The sequence below is a fragment of the Catharus ustulatus genome, chromosome 4 (assembly GCF_009819885.2).
Source record: "Catharus ustulatus isolate bCatUst1 chromosome 4, bCatUst1.pri.v2, whole genome shotgun sequence".
Lineage (NCBI taxonomy): Eukaryota > Metazoa > Chordata > Aves > Passeriformes > Turdidae > Catharus > Catharus ustulatus.
In genome coordinates, this window is record NC_046224.1 from 25,455,341 (window position 1) to 25,480,362 (window position 25,022).

Genomic DNA, 25,022 nt, shown 5'->3' on the forward strand with positions numbered 1-25,022 from the left:
AAACATTTTGCAAGGGGGCAGGTGCATTGAATTCCTATCTGATGTGAATGAATGATTTCTGTGGGAACAAAGCAACAGAAGTAATACAAAACACAAGAATTATTGCTTTTCTTTGAACTATAGTTTAACATATATCCTACTGAAGTGTTTTTTGTTTTGTTTCTTAAGGAGTATGTGTTAATTACACTGTTTCACTTGTTTCACTTGCACTGAACAGCCTTTCCCAGTTTGAGCATGGGATGGCAGCTATCAAGATTGGTGCATGGCAACACAAACTGGCAGAGCTAATCAGTTAATCTGGAACTGCCAAAATTATTCCTGCAACCAAATGTCCCTCACGTTCACCTCCTGGAGACTGCCAGCCTGATGCATTGTGGACAATAGAGGTGTCTGTCTGCTTCTGAACATTGGTTAGAGTTTACTTCACACCATCACTGAAGTTTAAGATGGTAGTAGTTTTTGTGGGGAGCTGCACCCAGGTTTTCCTAGTCCTGTGGTGGCATCCTTGTGCGAGCCTGGGGATGGTGACTGCTCTTGGACATGCCTGTCTAGGTTTCTTGTTGCATTTGAGTAAATTTTTAAGACATCTTCATAAGCTAAAACAGGGAGGATTGGCAATGCAGTGAGGTATGTCAAGATTGGATTGACAAAATACTTGCCTTTACCCAGAAATTTGAGGGTATCTCCATGTTTTCTATACCTCCTGAGAAATGAGAAGCAGCAGCCTGACTGCAGATTTTTACGTAGTGGTTAAGAAGTAAGTTCTGTGTTTGAAGATTAATGGGAACTTTTTTGTGTGTGTTCTGTGTTAGCTCTTGAAAATATGAAGTGCTGTGTAAATGTTGAAATTTGGTAGAATAACAGAAGAGGTAGAATCTTCTCTGGGTTTGGAGGATATCAGTATGCTGTGAAACCTGCAGAGGTCTCATCAGGAGTCCTTTTCTGTTTACGCTAGTGGAAACAGAAAAAAGTAATTCTAAAGCATCAAAGGAAATTAAAATTACAAAAAAAATCAGATGGGAAATATGTCCATGATCATATCAAGAGAAAAATAATTTGAGATACAGATACTCCATGTGATGATGAAACCTGGACAAATATAATAATGATAGATCTCCAGATAACCTGAGACATTAAATGAAGGATGCATTTGTAACAAAAGATGATTTTTGCATGTTAGTGTGATTTGAGGACTGGGGGAGTGACAATGGTATTAAAAACATTTTAATCTGCACCAGAAATCCTTCTTTGAAAAACCTTAGTAAGGTCAGAGAGAAGTAATAAGAAAAGTTACCAGATAATTTGGCTTGAGAGGTGTGATTAAACTCAAAATAAATATCTATTATCAAAATGCCACAAGCAACAGAGAAGAGAGTAAGCATTTTTCATCCTTTAAACATTAGTAGATAAATATTTTCTCTCCCTACTTCAATTATGAGGTTAAAATGCATTTTAGCTGGAAGGAACAGTATTAACTAAGGGGTAAAAACATTGAAAGTAAGATTATATAAGGTTCATGGGCTGGCATTTTAAACAGTCTGAGAGTGAGGTTGAACAGAATGCTGGACTATGTCCTTTGGGGAGCAGCCCTGCTCTGTTGACAGGATGGCAGAATAGGTTTTGTTTGGGCTAATCAGCATTCTCTTCCTCTGACCTGGGATGCTGCTGGCTTGGAAATCTAGCTTATTATGAGAAGACTGGAAATAGTTTCTGCTCCTCAGTTTTTCCTGTGGAAAAAATTTTCATTGAAAAGAAAAAGTTTCCTATTTAGCTCCTATTTGAAATGTAAGAAGGTGGGGCAGACAATGTGGGCTGTACGGAAGAACGCAGACCATCAAATACAATTAAATACTGTAAACAGAAGAGCTTGGAAAGGAGACAGCATGTGGACAGAATGGAGCTGTCATGTCAGGGGATAAGCAGTCTGAGCAGGTGAGCAATAGGATCACTGATACCTGGTTTGCAGTGGGATGGGCATCATTCTGCCTTTCCTGCCTCCTGCTTTAGAACTCGCTCTGCAGATCTTGATGATGGGTTAGGTTGAGTCAGAAGTGGCTGGCTTTGAAGCTGAGAATAGCAAAGGAATGAGCAGAACTGGAGGGCTGGTGGAGCTGCCCTCATTTTTTGAGGGGGAAACAAAAATCCTGTCCTGCTTTTCAGAAAATGTGCTTGATGAGTGAAAAAGCCTCTGCAGAGCTGCAAGCACGCGACGCAGGGCTGCAACTGCTTGGGCGAGTGCGTGCAAGGAGCTGAGCGCTGGCCACGGCTGGCATGCTCGCCTGAATTTTTCTTTCTCAGATAAGGCTGCGGAGTCTGTGTTCCTGCAGGCAGCAAGGCTGGACTTGAAACTGTCCGTTCTTCAGCACGGGCCAAGGCTGCAGCTCGCCTCTGCTAAGTGGTATTGAATGCCCTTCCCTCTCCTTCTCCCCAGCTGCAGGAGCGCGTGGCCACGTGGCCCCCAGGGGAGGCAGACCAGATAGACTAATGTCAGAGCAAATTTGGGATTCAGCCAGTGTCTGAATGACCCGGTGCTGGCTGGAGGTGCACTGCGTTTATCATTGTTTCCTCCGCCTGGAAGGGAAAGCTGCAGGTAGGCTGATAAAGGGACTGAAAGGTTTGTCCGGCTTCTTTGGAGGTCCGTCAGCCCCTGCATGCTTTCTGCTGAAAGGCTGCTTGGTAATTCCCCCTCTGCCTTTCCTATCCACGGGATAAGGTCTGTTTCGCTTTTACTCCATTGATTTAAGCATGCTGGTGTCAGAATAGCCTCGAGCACCTCCAGGCTTTGTGGGGGAGGACCCAGGGCTGGAACAGCAGCCAAAATTTAAAATCAGGATTAGTCTGTTGACACGCACATAAATCAAACAGCCCTCCTATCATAAATCTTTTCTGTGGATTTTTTTTTCTGCTGCGGCGGTGAAAGCAGTAGGAGCGGTGCAGCAGCCTGGGCTTCCCAGGGTTGGGCTTCAATGTCAAGGCTGTTCTCCTTCACCCCGGGTGGCTGAATGCAGCTTCCCCCTTGGTGAGATCCATGCAGAGGCTGCAGGGCTGCATGCTTTTTTGTTTCCTTCTTGTGATTTTCTGATTTGGTGGGGTAGCATTTTTTTTGTCTTCGGGGGTATCTTTTGCATGGTCAATTCTTTGTTTCTGAGTAATCTGATTGGTGTTAGCTACATCTACGGCAGTGCTAAAAGCTTCTAAAAAGTCCACTATGCAAGAAGTCTCTGTGGGATGCCCTAAGCTGAGGAAGGAGTGGGTAACTAATGCCTTGTGTGGTTGTAGAGATGCTCAAGAGTGGGAGGGAGTGACTGTGTGGCTTGCTTGCTATCTCAGCTTGTTTTCCTACAGCTCTTTTGTGTCTCCTGCACAGCTCTTTGGTGTCTCCTGCATGGCCAGCAAGAAGCAAATGGGATATTCCAGCAACAGATACCTGTGCTCTGTACGCAGTGCTGCCAGGGCAAAGGAGGGGGCTTCTGCACAGATGGCTTTTAAAAACTGTACTTTTTATCACTGTAACATAGCAGAGAGGTGTGCTCTGAACCACACAATGTGCTTGCTTGTGGGCTTGCTTGTGAGCAGTGAGGGTCAGGCTGGAGGAGATGGACCCAGTTATGGTACTTCTAGTGATATTGAGAAACCTTGTTCTTCTGTGTTTCCTTCTCTGTTCCAATGTGTGAGTGTGTCTTCCCTCTTCTGAAATAACACCTTACTGTGTGTAAAGCTTTGTGTGAGATCACAGGGGTATGCAATCTGCAAGCCCTGTAATTTGTTCGCTATATGCCACCCGGTAGCAAGAAAATTGCCCTGAAAAGATTAAGAAAGCAGTGTCATGGCTCAGAGGAGCAAGGCATGTGCTTTTTGATAGGAGAGATAATAGAAGACTGTGGAATACTGTGGTGACAGTGGGTGGGATATTCACATGAACGTGTGTGTTGTTTCTCAGGCTGATGTTTTGATCTATCTTCTGTAGTATAAAGCTGTTTTCTCCTTTTTCCTTTCTTAAGGGTAACCAGGAGCCGTCAGCAACTCCTGATGCAATGGTGCAGCCATTCACCACAATCCCATTTCCGCCACCCCCACAGAATGGGATTCCCACAGAGTATGGGGTGCCACACACTCAGGACTATGCAGGCCAGACCAGCGAGCACAATCTGACACTCTACGGAAGCACGCAGCCTCATGGAGAGCAGAGCACGAACACGGCCAGCACGCAGAACGGATCTCTTGCAGTAAGTGCACAGGAGTGCCCAGCCAGAATGGCACAGTGCTTTGGGGAAAAGCAGCCACTGATTGGATTGCTGTTTCTCAAGTGTGCAGCAAACCAGCAGTAGACTTGAAAGGAGAGAATTATAAACAAAATGTGGCTTCTGACCTTCCATTACTGGATTTCCCCTTTTGCACATTCCCCTTGTAAACTGGTGCCTGCAGAGAGCTGTAGTACTTGAAATCATGATCATGGTGGGTTTACCACGGTGGCATTGTCGCCAAAGACAGTCTTACAAAAGTGTTAATTACTTTGTGTTGATTGGCGAATGGTTCAAATAGATGTGATGGTGGTAGATTCTGGAGGGTTGACAGTACAAAGAGTTAGGGTGAGCACATGCATTTTAGATGTAATCCCAATGTGGTTTTGTTTTCAGGAAGCTAGCAAAGTAGAAAATTACTTTTCTTTGACTTTCTAAAAACAGCAGGGAGCTTCAGGGAGCAAGGATAGGAGATGAGCTCTCGGCTACTGGTCGTCCATTTGCCAAACCCAAGATTTTCATCATCTTATATATTTTCTTTCTTCTTTCCATGGCCTGGAACTGGCACTGGGCAACATGCTGGCAGATTATCCCAGGAAAAGCTTTATCCACCCCTTAAGCCACTTGTTAAGACTTAACTTCCTAATAAAGAGCCTTATGGTGAGAGCCTTCGGCGCTCAGGGGCGGATTTAATCTGTTAATGCTTTCAGTTTTACTTGCAGTTGGTGTTTGGCTTGTAGAGATTTTTTTTCCCCTCCTGGTAAGTACTGAATGAATTCAGTGCCAGCAGTTGGAAGAACTGATAGTGCCAGCTCAAGTGTTCATGGTTCCTGATGTGTGTTTCTACTCTTTCCGCAGTGGGCAGTGGCTGTGTGGTTGGCGCCACTGGTCATGACTTCGATAAGATATCTTTGATTTCTTCCTCGGAATGCCACAACTTCGGCATCTTGAAGAAGAAAAAGAGTACAAACTCTGTAAGGCACATTGGTAGTTTGTAAAAGGAACTTAGGGTGCCTTGCTTGGCAAAACAAAAAAGTAGATAAGGAAAGACCAGGCAGGAAATAAAACTTAGAGCTGATGTAGTGTGCAGAAATGCAAGTCATTGTTTTAGCACCAGATTGTCTGATACCATTCCAACATATAAGATTTGGGTTGCCCATCTCTAGCAGACAACTATCTCAGGGACTGCTGGTTGGATGAGGAAGCTGGAAACAGGGAATAAATATACAGAGCAGTGGCTTTCCCTGTGTGTTTTTGCTGTTCCCATCCTTGTCCAGAGCTTAAGAGCATTTCTTTTTAATGGAAATGATGTGAGCCTTGACCTTGGATGTAAGCTCTTGCCAGCCTTCCTGCTCCTCTTCCATATTAGGAGCCATCTCTGTGGCTCTGCAGGGCCGAGCTCTGTGTTTCATCAACTAATGCTGGCTCCAAGGAGCCCACAGCCTGTGGCTAGCCTGTGAGGAGGGACTGGGAGCCCATCTGTGCGGGAGGGAGTGTTGCTGGGAGACTGCTGGCAGGCAGTGGTGTTGCCAGGAGTCTGTGGAGAGAGCCTGACTGGCGGGGGGTTATCCAAGAAACAGGCTGAATAACACACAGCACTTGTACTGGCTGTTGGAAACAGGTGTGCACGTCTGGAGTTACCGTTTGATGTGGTTAAAGACGTGCAAGCTGAGCATGCAGAGTCAGGCTCTGTGGCCATAGCTGGCTGGGAAAGGATAAGGGCACACACAAGGGCGTTGCTGTGGCTGCTATGGCTGGGACTGATCAAACCCAGAGGATCCCAGATGGTGGCACATGAAGAAACCTGTGGGAGCAGGGGTAAAAGTGCCTTAACCGGGGGCTTTTCACAGACCAGACTTTCACATCCACTGTGTCCTGGATCTTCCAAGTCTCTTTATCTTTCTGTCTAGGACTCCTCTAAGAAATTATTTTGATTCTGTGGGCTACCTTAGGATGTAATTCCTTGTAACTTTTCTTCTCCTCAGTATGCTGATTAATAATGTAGGACCTAGGGGAAGCAAGAAGGCTCAGTAGTTACTCAAGTTAAAGAAGGGTATTAAAATACAGCAGAACAGGTTGGTTTTTTCATCTTAAACATCTACAGCTTACATTAAGCATTTTGTCCATCCCGTGTGCTGGCTATTACTTGACACACATGTTGCATGTGAACTAGACTGTTTTGTTTTAAGGCATCTTCTCCTTAACCATTTTACCATCTTGCTCAAACAACAGAGCTAACTTCAATAGAGCAAAAAGCCATAATGGGTGAGGTATGATCCTTCCCTCCCATTAGTGTGACTGACAAGCACAGCTGCTGTCACATGTGTGAAGGTGATACCCCAGACTCAACAGGCAGTGGATTTTTTAGCTGCTAACTTGAAGCCTGTGCTCCCATAGGATGATTCAGAAATTCCTTCAGTCGGTCAGATAAGTTCCCTGCTTGCTTTTAAGAATGAGGCTTGTGATTGGTTGTATTGGCAGGACAGAAGAGATAGCAAAAGGTGTGGTCGGATGGCGTGGCTTTCCTGCTTTTCAGGCTGATACCTTTAGGATAGTTGCAGTAGTAACAAAGAACATGGGGGTAGCTTAAAGGTCGCTCATAGAAAAGGGGCTTAATCTCGTTCGTAGGATGTTAGACAGCACTGTAATGTGGTCTTTACAGGGTCTGTAAGACACAGGGTGGGAGCACTTTTTCATAGAAACTTGGCTAGTTAGCTGGAATGATTTGAGATTAGTGGTAGCATCTGAGTTAATAGACGGTGGTCTGGGAGCCTGAGGTCAAAGATAAGCAGTGAACTTGTGTAAAATAAACTTTGAGAGTCAAAGTCCATGCCTTCCTACACAGTCTAAAACTCTGATCAAAGGGGAATGACTGGTTGATATCATGAGCTGAGGATGGACTTGGTTATAGAGGTCTGAATGTAGTGGAAAGCTGCACCAGGATTGGGGCATGGAAAAGAAATTGGCACAGTAGTTGGTGTAATACAAACAGCTTCATATTTTGGAATCCCTATTTTAGGATCTAGTCTCATCTGTGGGGCTTTGTTTCTTGCCTGGCATGTGGCAGGAAGACCTCTCAGTCTTCATGTCCAAGCATCTGTCCTTTCTCTTGATACTGTCCTAAAGCACAGCTGAAAGACCTGGATTAAAAATAGGCTGAGGTACAGGACCATATTTGGCCTACTTGGTCTGCCTGTTGCAGCCCTTCTCTTAAACAGTTGACGCTCAGCATTTCTCTTAGAGTGCTGGGTTGCCTGGTTTCTTCCCCCATCCCCCTTCTTGGTTTACCTTAGTGCTCTTATCCCTAATGGAAACACCCAGCACAGTTAGCTGCAAGGGGAGATGCTAATTAGGCTGCAGTACCTCTGGCAGCTGAGCTGATCTAAGAGATTCACTGCTGTCAGAAAGGAGAGATCTGGCTCCAAGTGCAAACTCCCACTCCTATTTACTGTCCCTGGCATTCCTTATGTGAGCCACTTTAATTCACTGACCTGGCAGAAAGCTGTCCAATTCTTTTGCTGAATTAATGAATTAGAGCAGCTCTTGGAGGGATCCAGCAAATGCTGTTGTTGCAAGGTAAGCGTGTGGAGAGCGTGGCCAGAAGCCGAGAGCAATTGTCAGTTCTCTGCATCTCCTGGTACTCTACCCGCAGAGGGAAGATTAATCATCTGCTAAACTAAAAAAGCTTGCCTGGTAGTAAATGCAATGCACTTAATACTGCAAGCTGATTATTCAACTTGTTTCTCTTGTTGATGTCAGAGGGAAGAATTTATATGTCTGTATAAATTATGGAATGCAGCTGGAGGTATAGAAGTAGAGGAATAAGTTTATGTAAATTACTTCACATGAAAATGGCAGGTGCTGTCGCCTTGGTGTTACGTTGTCATGAACCAGTATAAAGCATTATTTAATTACAGAGCATCATGTCTCTGCTTCTTGATGTGCTGTACTGAAACCTATTTAACTCATCCGCTGTACCATAAAAGGATATTGACTTTCAAATGCTCAAAGACGACACATTTGTGGTGGGGGCCCATATATGTCATGTTCAGAAGCGGGACAGGGAAGGTGCTTGGTCATCTGGCTGTGCCGTGTACCTCTAGCAATGGCTTAGAAAGAAGAGAGCCAACGACACCAAAGACTCCTCAACTAACTTTTGCAACATATGGACAGTGTTATAATGATGACTTCCCCTTGGGTATTTCTTGCCTAGACTGAATTTGCAGAATTTTCCTCTGTAATTACTTTTCATCCCTTTAGTAATTAAAACCATTGCTCATGTGAGGTATTTCAGGTGAAGAATATGTTTAATGAATATCGTCAGTTATTTTCTGATACTGCTGAACAGGTAGACATGAGGAAGAACTAGCTACAGATAAGTAGTTTGCTGCTGATTGTTCGGCCACCTCGCCTTAGAAATTGCTATCTTGAGGATGCAAACCCTGACATTTACCATCAGGAGTTTGCTTTGAATATGAGGCAGATTGTCAGCACTTGCAGTCTTGTGCCTAGTGAGGCAGATTTAAAAATGAGAAATGGGAAATAAGTCAGCTAGTATCATTATGTTAGGGTATATAGCTGTGGTGCTTCTGCGTATCTCTCGAAGGTTATAGCAGATCTAGCAGAAGTACAAGGAAGGATAAAAGTGATGATGGAAGGGATGCAGCAGGTTCTTTATGCAAAGGAATGAAATCTTCACTTACAGAAAGAGCTGTCAGGAATAAAGGTATATGATAAGTACATAGAAGATTGGATGGTAAGGCAACTGAAATACAGAGTTTTCCCACTTTCACTTAAACTAGGATGCACGTGGGAAATAATTAGGTGCCATGTATGAAAAAAAGAGCAAGGTTTGCTACTTATTTTTCCATATAATGGAGAATTAGCATTGCAGCTCTTGTCCACGGGATGCTTTGCAAGTTGAGGCATCAGCTGGCTTAGTTTGCTGGAGAAAACTTGCCTTGTTGCATCCTTCCACAGATGTCACATGCCTGGCTGCTGTTAGAAAGAAGATAATGGGCTGGATGGATCTTGTCTGTCACTGTGTGGCAGTTCTTCTGCAACTGTCAATGGAGTGGTCCAGGGGTGACCACTAACTTGGGAAATTTTGCTGTCTCCTTCACCTTGTCAGGGCATCCTTGTTTTGTGAGGAATGGGCTGGAACTGCTCACAGAAGGTTTGACAATCTGACCAGCAGAGCAGGCCTCCTATGCTAGATTTGTGTTCTGTGAACTATCTTTAATGAGGAAAGTGAATAAAAGTATGTAAACTTGAGTATGACTGAAAATAGGTAACTAACAAAAAATATATATCAGAAAAAAATATACCCTAAAGTCACCTGACTGTATGGAAAATAGTAAAAAGCCTTGTACAAGTTAATTGGTATGTTCTAAGAATTTTTCAGTTGGTTTTTTTTTAGCATACAGAATATTTTGGATAATAGTTAATTGCACCTGTAAGTAGCCCCCATTTTTTAAAATAAAACACTGCTGGTATCTCTGAAAAACCAAGTACATGGATATAATTGTAAAATTATATTTAATGCTGTTGAAAAATGGTAATTAAACCTAAGACCTTCTCTGCTGACCAAGTGTTTAAGCAGCTGAAGTTCCCATGGCATTTGCTATTGCATGTGTGGGACCTCAAACCTACTTTAGTAGAGTGTGGTGGGGACAGAGATTAATTTTTTGTCTAGGGCCTAATTCTTCACTTGTTTTTCCATGAAACCTCCTCAGCAAGTAGCTGTTCATTGGTGGGTGACTGGTTGTTTTGACACAGGTTCTTCACTTGAAGTTGTAGAGACTTTTCCACATTATCTGTGCTCTGCTTCATGGTGGGAAGATTGCCTTCTCTCAGTTGGAGCTTGTTTCCACAGCTCTTCAAGCTCTTGGTCCAAACAAGGTTGAGTGTTTGGTTTTGGCTTTTTTTGGGTTCAAGACTGATCAAGGAGCAGTGGAGTGAGCACAGTCTGTCTCCTGGAGTTTGTAAGCCACCCAAATCCCCTTTTAAATATAGTTATTAGTTACAGTTTGTATTTTGTAAATATTTTCTTTGCAGTGATTTATGGCTCTTAACCTCCTCAGTATGATTCACAACATTTTGGATTGCCTGCTTCCTGGGGGAGAGAATGGGGGGTTGTATTTTGTTTGTCTGGAACTTGGATCTGAAGCGGTTCCAGTTCTAGAAGCAAGTGGGAGATGGAAACAGAATGTGCAGGGTATTAATAATCTCTGTTGGTCTGTTGCACTGGTGCTTGTCTGGCTCACAGGGGAGGCATCCCTCTGTCTCGCCATGCAGATGGAGATCTGCTCAGAGCTCAGGTGGTGCTGCAGCCCCTGCCTCCCTGCTGCTGAGGGGAAATCCTCAGCAACTGGTTGTTCATTGCCGCGTTAGGATAGAGGAGACCAGTTGAGTGGTGGGTAGGTGGTTGTAGAGCTGCCCCCAAACCTTTTGGAACACCCTTGTGTTGCTAGGTGTCCTCCTCCCCTTTTACATGTGTATGTGCACATGTATAATCCGTGCTTCTCTCGGCAGCTGCCTCTTCTTGCTTAGGGTTTCTTTGCTGCTTCCAGGTATAAGGGAGGAGCTGACCTGGGGGCACGGGCAGCAAAGAATTAAAAGTGAAGCACATGCTTTGCTGTCCCAAGCTCTGATGTGTCTCTCGGTGACCTTGAGCAGAGCTCAAAGCTTTCATGTGCAGGCATGAATGGCATTATCACCTGCATCAGTATATGTTACACAGGCTGTGCTGAGGAGGTGCAGTGAATCCAGTACTGTTCCTAAACGCGAGACCTTTGCTGCAGCATGTCTGCATTGCCTGATGACAGGCCTTGGGACCGAGGGAGTGCATTAGTGCCCTTCCAAGCTGATTCTCTGGAGAAAGAAGAGGTCTCTTTCTTCACTGGGGAGTGCTGACACGAGGCCAGAAGGAGCTTGAATGCCTTGTGGGGAAGGAGTCAAGGTGGGGAGTGGGCACTTGGTAAAATGAGGGCTTTCATCATCTGGCTTGGTCAGGGTAACACTGCTGCCAGGCTCTGTTATGTGCTGCCTGAGAACAGGCTTCAGGCCCTTCCTTTCATCTCCTTTCTAATGAATTAAGCCAAGGAATAACTGTAAAAGGAAAAAAAAAGGTTTGAAGAGACTGGTTTTTTTTCTCATTTATGTTGTAGCTGAATGTGTGGCAGTGGACAAATGTATTGAGCTAATGTTACAGTGGTGGAAAGTTCAAATATTACCTTTGGGCCATGGATGGTAGAGATGAGGGAGCTACAGCATGCAGAAGAAGGTATTTAGTGTTAAACTACTACTGAAAAAATCAGGCTATGTGAAAGCATGAAAAGCATTTGGAGTCTCTCAGTACAGTTAAAAAAGTAAGAGTAGACGAAGATCCCTTTTTCCTTCTATCATTTCTACTCTTTGAAGCGTTTGTCTCACTGTACACATCTCACATGCTGCAGAATGACTCCTGTGTGGCAGCAGCTCTCTGCCATATGCAGGAACAGCTGTGAGTGCTTTTGAGCAGGCCACTATACATGATACATTGCACCCTTGGTAAGAAAGGAGTTCTGCCCTCTGCCTTGGAACATGTGGATGGGAGAGGAGTGCAAACAACATTTTTGGCTTCCTCCCCTGTGGAATCAGCAGATCCAGTCTTGGGCAACCTACATTTTAATGCAGCTGTCCCTTTTAGCAGGAGTTTTGGTGATTTTTGGGAGGTAATTGGAGTACTCACTGGCAGGTGTTGTATGCACTGGTGATAGCTAAGCTGCTCCTCCTCTTGGACAGGTTTGCCCTGGGGAGTAGAGGACTCTGATGGAGGCATAAAAATAAAACTACTAAGTAGCATGGTGTGATTTAATTGTGAGCCAGCTGCATTGATTCTTCCCCTAGGGTATATTCTCTAAGTTTGGAGAACCTTTTTGTCATAGAAGTGAAGGAAGGAGAAGGGAGGGAACATGCGAGGGACAGCTTTTGGATAAAATCAAAAGAAAGTTTCTGAAATTTTTCCTCAAAAATTTGGTGTTTGGGGGGGTGAATGAGTCTTAGACAAATAAAAATACTTCATTCTACAAGGCTTCTTCTGAGACTTGCACAGCTGTGGGAAGTAGATATACTTGTCAGAGCAGTATTGTCATTCTTCCTATCATAGGTAATTTATGTTAACCAGATCAAACATGTTTTGTGCTGCATGCACAACTCTACTGCAATGAAATGGAAAGCTGCCATTGCTCTGCTCAGTATGGCAAGACCCCAGTGCTTACTGTTTGCTTGCTCTTGTCTTTGTATATACAGTTGCTTTGTAACCAGTATGCAAGTTCAAGGTCATATCTTTAAGTGGTAGCTCTGGGCAGAAGATACTTTCTTAGTGTTGCCAATTGAGTTTATCTGTGAAGAGATGTTTCCAAATATTTGTGAAGTGTTCTATATTAAATGATGTGCAGAGCAGCTTAGCAAGTCCAGTCAGTGGTTGGGAATTGGTGTGGGCAACTCCCTTCAGATTTCTTTCATCTTTGGTACACAAATTGTATATTTAAAACAGGAATTAAGAAAAGACCGAAATCAGCAAAAACCTCACTTGAACTGTTACATCTTTAAGGCCCACATGTTTTCTTGATGGTGCCTTAAAAAGACTGACTCTTAGCAATTGCAGTCCTTGCCTTATTGTAGGACTTCTTTTTACTTGATGGATTAAGGAGGAGCTCAGGTTGGCATCTAAAGAGTTGAAATGACACTTTAAAGTGCATCACACGGGTAGTCAAAGCTTGACTCCTAGGAGTCTGAGGCAAGCAGCAGGAGACAGAGGAGACAGAGTGAGTGGGTGGGTGCTCTTTGAATACCTTGGCCTGTCAGTTAATACACTTGGAAAGGGACAAGAGCAATAAAACTGACCAAATTGTAGTCTTCTTTGTTCTGTGGCTCTGAGGTTTTGAGGTCATCATTCTGACTAAAGTGCGAGAAATGCTATTTTCTCATCAAGTCATTTTGCAAAGAGGCCTTGCCTTTATATTTAGTGCTGTGCTCAAATTTTAGCACTTTTCAGTCTAAGCTCACACAAGCAGCTGAGGTTCTATTTCTTACTTTTCACCTACCAGTAATTTCTGTGCAGCCACTAGGACTCTCATCTGGCACATAAATCTCCCTTATTCCTCTGCCTGCTTCTTGTACTTTTTCTGTGAAAAATACCCCTGGTGTACCCCTTGACCTCTCTTTGCCGTGCCAGTGAGTGCTTGAGAACAGTGGAACAAATTGACTTTCTTAGCTGTGGAATTGGTAGCAAAAAGCAGCACTTGGAGTTTTGTAAATCTTGCAGTGGTGATGAGTGTTTCCTTTTCCTGGGCTCACTTAAATGTATATGAAAAGTTAATCAGAGACATCCGTAAGCTGTTTCTATATGGATTTTACCATTTAATTATAGATCTTCTTTTGGGGTAATATTTCTCTGAAGGGAGCTTGACAGAGCAGATGCCGTTTTGCCTCGGGATGCACTTCTGGTATTGGCCCAGTGAAGAGCTGCCACTTCAGCTGTGGGATTTTGATGATTGCATGAACATCCTGCCACATGAGATTAGTGTGGCAGTACTACCTCCCAGCTCCAGGATATAAAAGATCCGTCTCTTCATTAGAGCTTTCATATGGTGGCAGCTGAAGTGAGGAAGAATGGGCTAAAAGAGAGAAGCAATTTAAGAAAACCAAAGACAAATCTACTATGCTGGAAGGTGATGGGAGGGGAAGGAGGCTGAGATCTCATTAGTGTTTACTCATGGAAAGGGAGGGGAAGAACAACAGATCAATTGTTGAGTGCTGCTGACTTTATCAAAATAATTGTCAAGTGCTAGATAGCTCCATTGCAAGTGCAGTGCTAATACCTAAGAAGGGGTAGACAAGGCACGTGAAAGGAATTTGTGTGATTTGTACTCATGCACACACTTTTGTCTTTTCTGATTTCAGCAGACAGAAGGAGGGGCACAGACAGATGGACAGCAATCACAGACACAGAGCAGTGAGAATACTGAGAGCAAATCCACTCCAAAACGACTTCATGTGTCTAACATTCCCTTCCGCTTTCGAGATCCTGACCTTCGGCAGATGTTTGGGGTAAGTTATGAGCACCTTTTCAGGCATGGCACTTCTCCACAGGTGGGACACCTGGTGCTGTGTATTTGTGTGAATGAAAAGCTCTTCCCTCTCAGTTTAGTGAGCATACTGTAATATATTTGCAGGATTAGGACAATTGGTAGTGTTTAACTTAGCTGATAAATACACATGAGAACTATAACTATACACATTAGAACTATTAAGATGTTCACAGAATCATTAAATGGTTTGGGTTGGAGGGGACCTTAAAGACCATCCAGTTCAAACACCCCTGCCATGGGCTGGTACATCTTTCACTAGCTCTGCTTAGAGCTCAATCCAGCCTGGCTATGAACACCTCCAGGGATGGGGCATACACAACTGCTCCAGGCAACCCACAGCTTCTCTGAGCAGCAATGTTCAATGTAATCTAACAATTGGTTTGGGAAAAAAACCAAAACAAAATGAAACCTCACCTTATTTCTGAGTAAAGGCCAGGATTAAACACTGGCTTAGTTTCTCTCTTGCAAAGCACTGTTTTTCAGTTGCATAGAAACATGTTGAATTGTTTTCTTCCTCGTGATCCATTTCTGATGAAGGATGGCTGCAGACAATTTGCCAACCACTGATTGCATGTGGAAAAGCTAGTGCAAGTCAGATGGTATTTTACATTGTGTATGATATACCTTCTGTTTCTTTTGACCACATAGTTCGTCTTCCCTAATCCTTGGATGCTATTCGTGATTCCTGATTTATAAGGTCTTTGAGGAAGAGTTTGTTTGTGAGTACATGTGGTGACTCATCCCATGTGAGCACAGATAAACAAGCTAGATGTCTCATGACCTAACCTTGAGGTCAAGTTATCTATATGTCATGTCATCATCATCAGGGATATTTGACTTGTTGATATAATTGTAGTATGATCCTTGGTTGATGGCATGTTTTAAAGTCTTCAGAAATATTTATTATTTATGAAGTTAACAGCTGCTGCCTTTTTAAGGTTGCAGTCAAAAGAATCAAAGTCAGGAAATCCCAAAGCTCTTGTCATCTTAGGCTTGGAGTGTATACCTTGGTCCCCACTTATAGCAGCTGCTCCTGCAAATTCTGCAGTATTTCTGTTTCAGTGGTTGCATTACCCAAGCCATCTGTGTGGGTGTGTGTATACACAAAGGCATACACTTACATGCAGAGTAGTGTTGCAGTATTGTAAATGTGTCTAATTCATGGACTTGAGGGCTGTAAATGAGAGAAGAATTTGGCTTATCTGTCTGTAGCTTGGACAGTACAAAAGGAACAGAACAGTGGCCAAAATGCAGAAAGGCAAGGCTGCTATTCAGAGGGACCTGGCCAGGCTGAAGAAATGGACTGAGGGAAGCGTTAATATACTCAACAAGAGTGAATTTCAGGCTCTTCACCATATTCCACTTTCCATCAACCAGGCTCCTTGGTCCCTTTCTACAGCACTGTTCTCCAGCATCTCGTTCTCCAATCTGTCTGTACATCCAGGGTTGCCTCGTTCCAGGTGCAGAGTCTGGCACTTCTCTTTGTTAAACTTCATATGGTTGGTGATTGCCCAGCCTTCTAATTTGTCTAGGTCTCTTCACAGGGCCTCTCTCCCTTTGATTTATCAATTAGATACCGGGAAAATTTTAGGGGTTTTGTGATAATGCTTAAGTAGTGGAACACGTTACCCAGATGTGTTGTGGAACCTCTGTCCTTGAAGGTATCTGTCTTGACTGGACACAGCCTGGCCAAAAAGATCTCATTACACCTGCTATAAGCAGGGGATGCACAAAATGGCCACTGGAGTCAATTCCCAGCCAAAACCATGGATCTGTGATTTTGTTGCAAGAAGCCTGGTTTTGCTTCTATGTTGTTCGTACCTTAGATTGTTATACTCTTGATGTCTGTGGGAATGTTTTCAGAATTTAACTCATCTCCTGGCAATCTATGATTCGCTGAATCTTCTGCTCTGCTTTTGTGGTTTTTCTAGCTTACTTTTTTGCTGTTGCAGGGCTGTGCAGTAGGCAGTTCTGTCCAGTTTGGAAAAATAGTTGCTGAAATCACAGCCAGTTCTTGGACCACCTGCTACAATCTGTATTTATCACATCCTGCTCTGTGCTACGGCTGTTCCCCTCTCCTGGGAGCTCCATCACTTACATAAATTGTTCCCCATTGCTGTCCCTTCTCCTGGGACTGCTGCTTAATTGACAACTAGCCTTTTTCACACTTGTTCACCTCGATGCTTTTCTGCTGTGGGCTCCTGGTATGGGAGAGATATGGATGGGGATGGAAATGACAAGGACATCCCTGTCCTGGTGACTCTTGCCTATACTTTGCAGGTTTTTACACCCAGGCAGTTTAAATGAGCTACTGTCCTAAGAAGTGACTTGTAGGAAATGTACCCTAATTACTTGCTTTAAGATTTCTTGTCCTTTTTTGGGCCTATATGGTGCCATTTTTGTGCATAGGAGGGATGGGGAATAGTACTATATGACTTGGTTTCTGATGTTCCTCTTATCTTTTTATTTCAACAGCATCTCAAGTTCCATCACTGATGTGATTTTTAACTGGGTAAATGATATATTCCTTGTAAAATCTTTTGGTAGTTCAGCTGGCCCTTTGGTGAGAGTTATGCCTGCCAGAAGAGTGTTCATCTTCTGGGACACAAAACACCCCATGTGCCATTTTTCTGTAGTAGAGAACTTTGCTACTTTGCCAAGGAAATAATGAATGATTCTCGCATATCTTCCTCCTTCTTTCAGTGCTGCTTCTCTCAGCAGGCTCATAGCCTCGAGCAGGAGAGCATGCTCTCTGAATCCTGCTTGTTTCTTTTTCAGGATCAGGATGCCTTCTTTTGGGTGACTCACTGAAACCAACCCTTTCTCCTAAAGGGGGCTCATGGTTGTCTGAGTCTTCAGCTGTGACTAGCCTGTAACCCCCATCTCCTCCCTCTCCCTTCTGTGTGTCAGGTCACATCTCCTCAGCATCATATCTGAGAGACTCAAAATCCTTGCCTGGAGTGATTTTCCCAGGCTACTGTACGAAGAGAGAAATTGGGTAGACAGTAAAGCCGTGGAGGAAGAAATAAATGTGATGGTAGGGAGGGAGTAAAGAAGTCCCCTTAAGGATGGAACAGCATGCGAGAGGTCAGCCCAGTCCTGGGGCACAGAAAATATCTAATGCTTTTGTCCAGACTTGTGTAGAGGTGGACTTGAGACATGTTGTCCCACGTGTGATTAAATACATATTACATAATGCTTTCTAAACCTGCACCGTTTGGCAGAGCTGCAAATATAAGGATTTCTTAATGAATTCAAATTATTTGTGTTCCAACCATCTCTCAGCTATAAATGTGTTTCTAACAGGTCCTTGAGATAGCCTCAGGAATAGACCAATATATATATTTGTAAATATATATATATATATATATTATATGCATCTTACAGAGAGGCAAAAAATGATGGCCTGCTTAAAACAGGTGATATTTACTTTGCATTTCATGAAGCCAATGAAAAGACTTCCAGAAAGCTTCTAGAAGGAGTAGGTCATTTTTTAATGCACACAGTTCTGCTCCCACTATGGAATAAATCAATAGTTGACCTTGTTCTTGCAGATAAAGAAGAGTTAATAGCTGACCTGAAATCCCACCGTTGCCTAGGTACTGGTGATTGTTATTTGTCCGTATTTGCTTTGTGCAAACAGAATATGGCATCAGACAGCACTATAAGGAGCTTTGGAAGAGTCTGTTTCTTGGAGTTTAAACAATTGGCAGGATAACTGCCCAGGAAGGTACCTTTAAAAGGGAAGTATTAATGGAAGCCATAAAGTATTCAGCAGCATCATAATGATGGCCAAGAAGGCATGATTCCACAGTCACTGGAACTGTGGTAATAAAACTCAAGCCATTCCACACTTTAGACAAGGAGGAGCAAGTAAATAGTAGTGAATACAAATGCAAACTTAAGCAAAGAAGCAGGTGAAAAAGGAAATCTACTGGTCATGGAGATACTGGTGGCCTAAGTTTAGAGAACCCATAAGTTCTTTTACATGCAAAAATAAAAGGTCTGTGTATGGGTACAGTATAAAATCAGGAGGTAGTTGTGTATTTTTGGGGAAAAACCCCACAAACAACAGCAAACCAAAAAATCAAACAGGGAAAAAGCAACCCCCCAACTGATTGTGTTTAGAATTTAGGAGGGGGTAATTTTACATTATCTGGTTTTCTACAGAATTAATAACAGAGGAGGATGAGACAGTGCTCTAATATTTAAAACCCAGTAAATCTAGATAATGTGTGCCCAATGATAATAGCCAAAGCAAGGAGCTTCATTATTCACTAGTTCTAATTTTTAACCAATTCTTGGAAGCTACGGGAGTTGCAAAAGGGTGGAATGCTACCCACCAAGGTTCACTATTGAAAAAGCGTGAAAGGAGTTACCCAAAGAGCTAAGAACTGTATGTTGATTCGAGATAAAAATAATTTTGGAACGTTTTAAAGAAGCTGATTAAAATCTGATAAAAACATGTTAGTGTCTATTTAGCAGAACTTTGTAATATATACCTTTGCAGACAAATACTGTCTTGTCTATTTTGACAAGACTGTACAAAGCAATGCTGATACACTGAAACATTGCTCAATCAATTGAATTTGTCCAAGTGACCAATTTTTCATGAAAATAATACTTATCTCAAGCAGAACTCACATTAGAGGGATTAAAAACCTTTTTAATGATAGGTAATAAAAAGTAGTAGTTGAGAGATAGCTGTGATCAAGACTGTTTCTATTGTCAGGTTCCCCAGGGATCTGTTTCCATTGCTGTCCTGTTTATTATCTGTATCAGCCCATGGAGATTTTACTATTAAAACCTGCCAGTAAGGTTTGCAGTTAAAAAATTATTTGAGGAGGAGGAAAGAGACAGATAAGGTTACTGTTAGAGAATGAGTAGAAATGCCTGGTTGACTGATGATAAATCCAACAAAAACATGTTTGATGCAGCTCACTGCAGAGTACTAAGTATGTGGGAACCAGTCTGTGCTCTTAAGATGGAAAGATTTCTTTGGAGAACACTGATTTGGGAGAGTACTAGTGATTGTTGAAGATAGTTGCTTCAATAATTCAAAGGGGTTATCAGGTTGGAGGAGGGGTGTGATCTTGCTCATGTTCCAAATTGAAAAGACTGTGACTACATTATTTTATTCAGTTCTGAGATCATTTTAAGACTAAAAGAAATAAACTAGGACTTGGAAGGTGAGTGATTTTTTTTTTAACTTAGTAAGGCATTAGGTGCATTATTTATTCAACTTGTTAAAGAGAGATGTTAGGAGGTAAGTAATTTCTATAAAAATGCTTCTATATGAGTAATACCTACTAACAAGGGGTTTAGCTCTTGTTTACAGTCATAAGATTTTCCAGTTGGAAGATGAGATTTAACACAATTACTCTTGAAATAAGAAAAAAATTCATAGTCATTGAGGCTTATTTGAACAGTGGAACAGCTTACCAGGAAGAAGAAGAGTTGCCATCAGTGTTAAAAACAAATTAGAAACTCTTTTTTTCAAAATCTTACTATCCATTTTCTGAAGGACATTCTTTGGCTATTGTGTGCAAGGACTCTAACATGATGGTTGTCATGTGCTCCTACACTGGTGGTAGGACATTCCCTTCCTTTCTGGACTGTCTATGCAGAAGAAAAGTGGATGTTTCCCCTCAGCATATTTCTAGTCCTTTCAGCTTTGTGCTGTGGTAGTGTCTGTGCTTGGACCTCATGGCTGGTAGCTTCAGCCCTTCCCTCTTGTGCTTCAAGAACCAGTCCTCCTCCCAGTATAAAATTGGCTGGGATAGTCTGGTCATTTCTGGACTTTTGGGTTGGATGGACTTTGGAGTCTTCTGGTAAAGATAGAGGCAGGGTGGGACAACCTGAAGGATGAAGATTCTTCTGTTCCCAAGCTGAATCTTGAATTGTCTCAACAAAAACAAGCAAAGGGATTGTTTTAGTAGTTCATGTCCTTGCACAAAATCTTTCTTACCTGTTGTGAGAGCAACAGTACAAGGAGTCAGAATTGATGTTTCTCAGAATTTACTGTGGTGAAATGATCTTTGGTTAAGTGTAAGATAATAATAAGGCCTATGTTGATGATGATTGCAGATTAAGGTGGGTTAGCACTGTACAAACTGTGAATTTTTTCAGACTCTGACTTCAGATGGAGACCCTGCTTTTTTAAAAACTTGCTCAATCTGTAGCTACTACTTGTAGACTGTTAGTTCTATCTGCTGGGGAGCATAATCAGCTGAATTGATAAAGGGGTTTTATGTGTTATCAACTACAGCAGTAAAAACCCATAGGTGTTTTCTAAAAAGGTGACTATTATGTCCCATTTAATTAATTTCAGTTAATGAAGTTATTAATTATGTCATTTATTACAGGTGACAGAATGGTAACTTTTTTTTTTTACATTGGGAAGGGGTGACATTAAGGCAGGTAATGTTGTCCTTTTCCTTCTCTAAGCATAATTCATATCTTTACTGGAAGGTTCTTTATGATCTATGTTTGTGGTAGATCACTCCTTTGTAAGACCCAAGCAACAGAATTCTGCAAGCTCAGATACTTTTGGAAACTCTTGCAGCCCTCAAAATCTTGGCCTCTGAGGAAGCATTTTGTCACTTTGCACTTCCTAAAATATACTGGTGGGTAGAATTTCTCATCCAACTTCATTCTTGTATCTAGAGTGCAAAACACCTCCATAAGCCTATCGTTTGAGGCTAAAGCAAACACAAATTAGACTACAGCTCTTTGTCAGCAAGAATTTGGTAGAATTTTAAGTCTGTATTTGCCTTTAATTTATTGGCAATTTAAACACAGAAATAATTAGTGATCCATGAGTATTGGCAATGGAAAAAGTACTTGTTTAAGTGTTGAAGTATATAGGTAATAATATGATAGAACAAGAAGCTCTGACCTGCAGGTGTTGATGCATTGGGGCCCAAAGTAGAGCACACTTGCTTAAAGGGACTCTGCTTTCTGAGTGGATTGGACACCCAAAGGAGGAGATTCTGTCTTCATGTTATCAAGATGTATTTTAGGTTTTTCGTCTCCTGGTACTACTGGCCACCAATTGCATGTAACAAGTCCCATGTACCAGTATTGGAGAACAAATATTCTGACACGAAGTGGCTTTGTGGCTTTTCTTGTTTCCAAGCTCTTCCTCTGATGACAGTGAAGCCCAGCTCTGTCACAGGGTGGGACTTTGTTCTTGTTGGTGTTGGTTAGAGTTACAAGAGGTTCTGCTGATTACATTGATGTGTTTAACCTGGGCATTTTCAAAAAGGACTTGTGTGCTCAGTGCTGCTTGAACATTGTGCTTTTTCTGCATGGCCATGGTGTGCAGGGGTGCTTGTGCCCTTGCAGCTGCCAGCTGCTCTTGTACTGTCTGTCTTGCTCTGAGGAAGCTCTCTGCTACCAACTTCTGTACTGACCCTCTGCTGGAAGGCAGCGATGACTGGATCATACGTTTATCTAAAATTTTTTTAGATTTTCTTATGAGTTACTAGGAGCGTCTGCAGCAAGACTGTGCTGGATGTCATTTAGTAAACAGTGCTGTGCTGTAGCTGGAGTTAATTGGATAAAAGGCCTGGGTAAAATTACATGGAGTTGTCTTTTATTGACCCAGTTTTATATGGATTCAGTCTGCATGCTAAGTACTCTCAAATTGATTTTGGAATGTATGCTGCTTTTGTGGGCATGGGTCCAAGTACCTTTTCTGCAGCATCAGTACCAGGTTACACTGCAGTCACACCTGTGGGGAACAGCACAAAGCAGGAAGAAGGAGTTGGAAGTGTAGACTTGGAAGCTAGACTGGTGTTAAGATCTCTGTCTGCATGATGCCCTGTGGCAGTGTTCATCCCCATCTCACTGTTTCATGTGAAAATCTTTTATTTGGGATTAGGAGAACAACAAATGACTGAGAAACTATGTTCGTCATCATGTTTTGGTTTTTTTGGTTGGTTTTTTTTTTGTTTTGTTTTGTTTTTTTTTTCTGGGATGGCTGTGGTCTGTAAATCCTGTTAGAAATCTGTGCTTTTTGTGTGCTTCCTGTTAGAGTCTGGTTTCTCAGAAAATGGTGTGTTTTGTTGGGCAACAGCTCAAGCCTAGTAAGGGCTGCTTGGTGCTTGTTCATTATCTGTTCACTTGGTTAATTGTGCTTTGATTTATAAATCCTTGATGTTTCCACCTTCCTGTCAGCAAAGCATAGCAGTGTAGCTCGACTGACCAGGGTTGGCCCCATTGCTTGGAGAGATGTGACTCAGCTTTGGGTGAGGAAGTTGGTGTGCTGATAGTGTAGTTCTGGCAGACCCCGTGCTGCCATAACTAAGCACTGACTAATACACAGTATGATGGAGTCAGTTGTGCTCAGCTGAAAGTATATCCCATGGAGCTGGGACCTAGGGAAAGGGCTTTCTCTGTAGCATGAATCTATCCTGCTTACAAAATGCTTTTGCTTGCATACCGCATGGTTTCCTGTATATTATTTTGGTTTCTTGGCTATTTTGAATGTTGACCATCTTTAAGAATGGACTGTTTGACACCTTTGAAGGAAGCTCTCATTGGACTTATCTCCAAGTGAATTTTGTAGGGGTAACGAAACTGCTTGGACATACGGAGTTCTCTTGTAGGGATGATGTCACATGATGTCTCCCATTATCTTTTGTTGTTCCATGATTTCTAGAGAATTTACCTTGTACTCCCTGTTGTTTGCATCTTTAGGATTAAGTTATTTGTCTGGCACATTTTGGGGCTGATTTTGAAAGCTCTAGACAGGGACAGGAGTCAGGGCCAGCTGGAACAGAGCATATAGGAGGAGCCCTACCAAATTGTCAGTGCCTTGGAAGACAAAAGCTTTCTGGTGCCAGATCTCTAATTTATTATGCTTAATGTAGCTATGGCCTCAGCTGGAAAAATCTGTTGCCTTCATGACATCTGTGTGAAAAGAAACACAGAGCATGCATATCTTTCCTTGCACAATGCCCTTGCATCTATGATATAGTAGATGTGTTCAAGCAAGATCAGTTTCTGGTTGTAACTCCTGGCTGTTCATATCTTTATGCCTCTTAAAAACTCCCTGCTACCATTGTAGAGGGTCTGATTCTCATTTACCTGCTGTGCTAAAAATACCTGAAAGCTTGTCAAATTTGCTCCGGGGAAGAGACCATTAAGATAAGATTCTATAGTTCCTTTGCCATGGCATGACTGGAATAGCATATGTCTGTATCTTCCCATCACATGGCATTCACGTGAGCAGTTCATGGAGGTGGCATCTTGCATGACCTGACATGGTAGGGAATGCTGGCCTCTTGGTCACACAGTAAGCTTTCTAAATTATGGTGGGGAGCATTGGAGACTGGTACTCCTGCAATACCTTCTCCAGAGACTGTGCTGAGTTCTTAGTAGAAGTTCTTGGTAATCAGTGAGTGAGCCAATCAAGTCTGTGAGTGCAATAATTTGTGTCTTCAAGGTTAAAGGGTTAGTCCTCATGGATGACTTAAGCATGGGACTTGTTTTGTTTGGCATGTCCCTATGTCTTTTGAAAAATACAAACATGTCTGTATATACATGATTTTAAAACATTATGATGAGGGCACTTGGTATTGACCCTTGTATTTAAATGGTCTAGCATTCCCCATACAAAAATGGTGACCTTTCACCAAGGAGCTCTTAAAACTTCAATTGTTTGCCATAGACTGTTGACATTTGGTAGGCGAAGCACCATTGGAGAACAAAGTGCCTTTTTATGTTCCACTAAATTAGATTCAGCTTTGAAGGAGTTATAAACTGTTGAAATGAACTGGTTCTTTTTTTCCTGCTTTCATTCTTCAGGAAAATTCTGGCATGCTACCAAAAAAAGTGCCTTCCAGTGCTGGGACCTGCTGTAACCATTGCAGCAGTGGGGACAAGAGACATGTTAGGAGGTGTGGCAATGGGTGCAGCAGCGCCTTGAAGAGCCCAACACACAACGTTCTACCTCACAGTCCTGCTTTCTTTCAGGGAATTTCATGGAGCAGGAAACCCCTCCCCAGCAAATCTCCATTCAGCAGTCAGCCCACTTTGACTCTGCTCTTCTCTGGGAGAGAAGGAGGTCCTTCCTTCTTGCCTCTTCAGACACCCACAACTCCTGGGTAGAAAAGAGATGGGGGCAGTTTGCATGGGTAGTTGTAGCCCACTGCAACAGATGTCAAACCTGTGTTTGCTGCGACCACAAGCTGTTAATTCTGTCATCTAGGAAACGATGTGCCTCTATCTCCTGGACAGGGAGGGCCATGCCACCTCTTGTAGAGCTAGGTCAGACCTCTCCCATTCAGGGTCACCGCCGGTGTTCTGTCAGCCATGGGAAGCTAAACGTACAGGACAGAGTTTCCCGTTGGTGTGGTAGCCCTGCCCGGGGAGCTCAGCCCAGCAGAGCTGGCAGGCAGCACTGGCAGCAATGCCTCAGGAGCCAGGCCCAGCCGGGTGTGCAGAAAGGGCAGGACGGCATGGCATAATTGTGCGCCAGAAGCCACACAGTTTGTTCTCTTTCAAGATGATTCTAGTGAGGTAGAAAATGGTGATTTTTTTGATGGCTTTGAAGGTCCTGAAAATAATTTTGGCATTTGCATTTATTGAGAGCCTGGCTGTTTCAGTGTGTGTGGCAAGGCTAGGCAGCTGAGCTGGT

At 42.8% G+C, this 25,022-nt stretch overlaps 1 protein-coding gene across 10 annotated transcripts in view; it reads left to right on the plus strand.

The window, feature by feature from the left end:
* The window catches only part of RBFOX2 (RNA binding fox-1 homolog 2), a 170,104-nt gene that overhangs the window by 106,177 nt on the left and 38,905 nt on the right, over positions 1-25,022 (plus strand). For 9 of the 10 annotated variants that reach the window (XM_033057350.1, XM_033057349.1, XM_033057352.1 and 6 more), the window contains 2 exons: positions 4,002-4,226; positions 14,190-14,336. In XM_033057350.1, the coding sequence (XP_032913241.1) occupies positions 4,002-4,226; positions 14,190-14,336 (372 nt within the window). Of the gene's footprint in view, positions 1-1,890; positions 1,933-4,001; positions 4,227-14,189; positions 14,337-25,022 lie in introns of those variants that run through there. The other variant, XM_033057356.1, reaches the window with a different exon arrangement.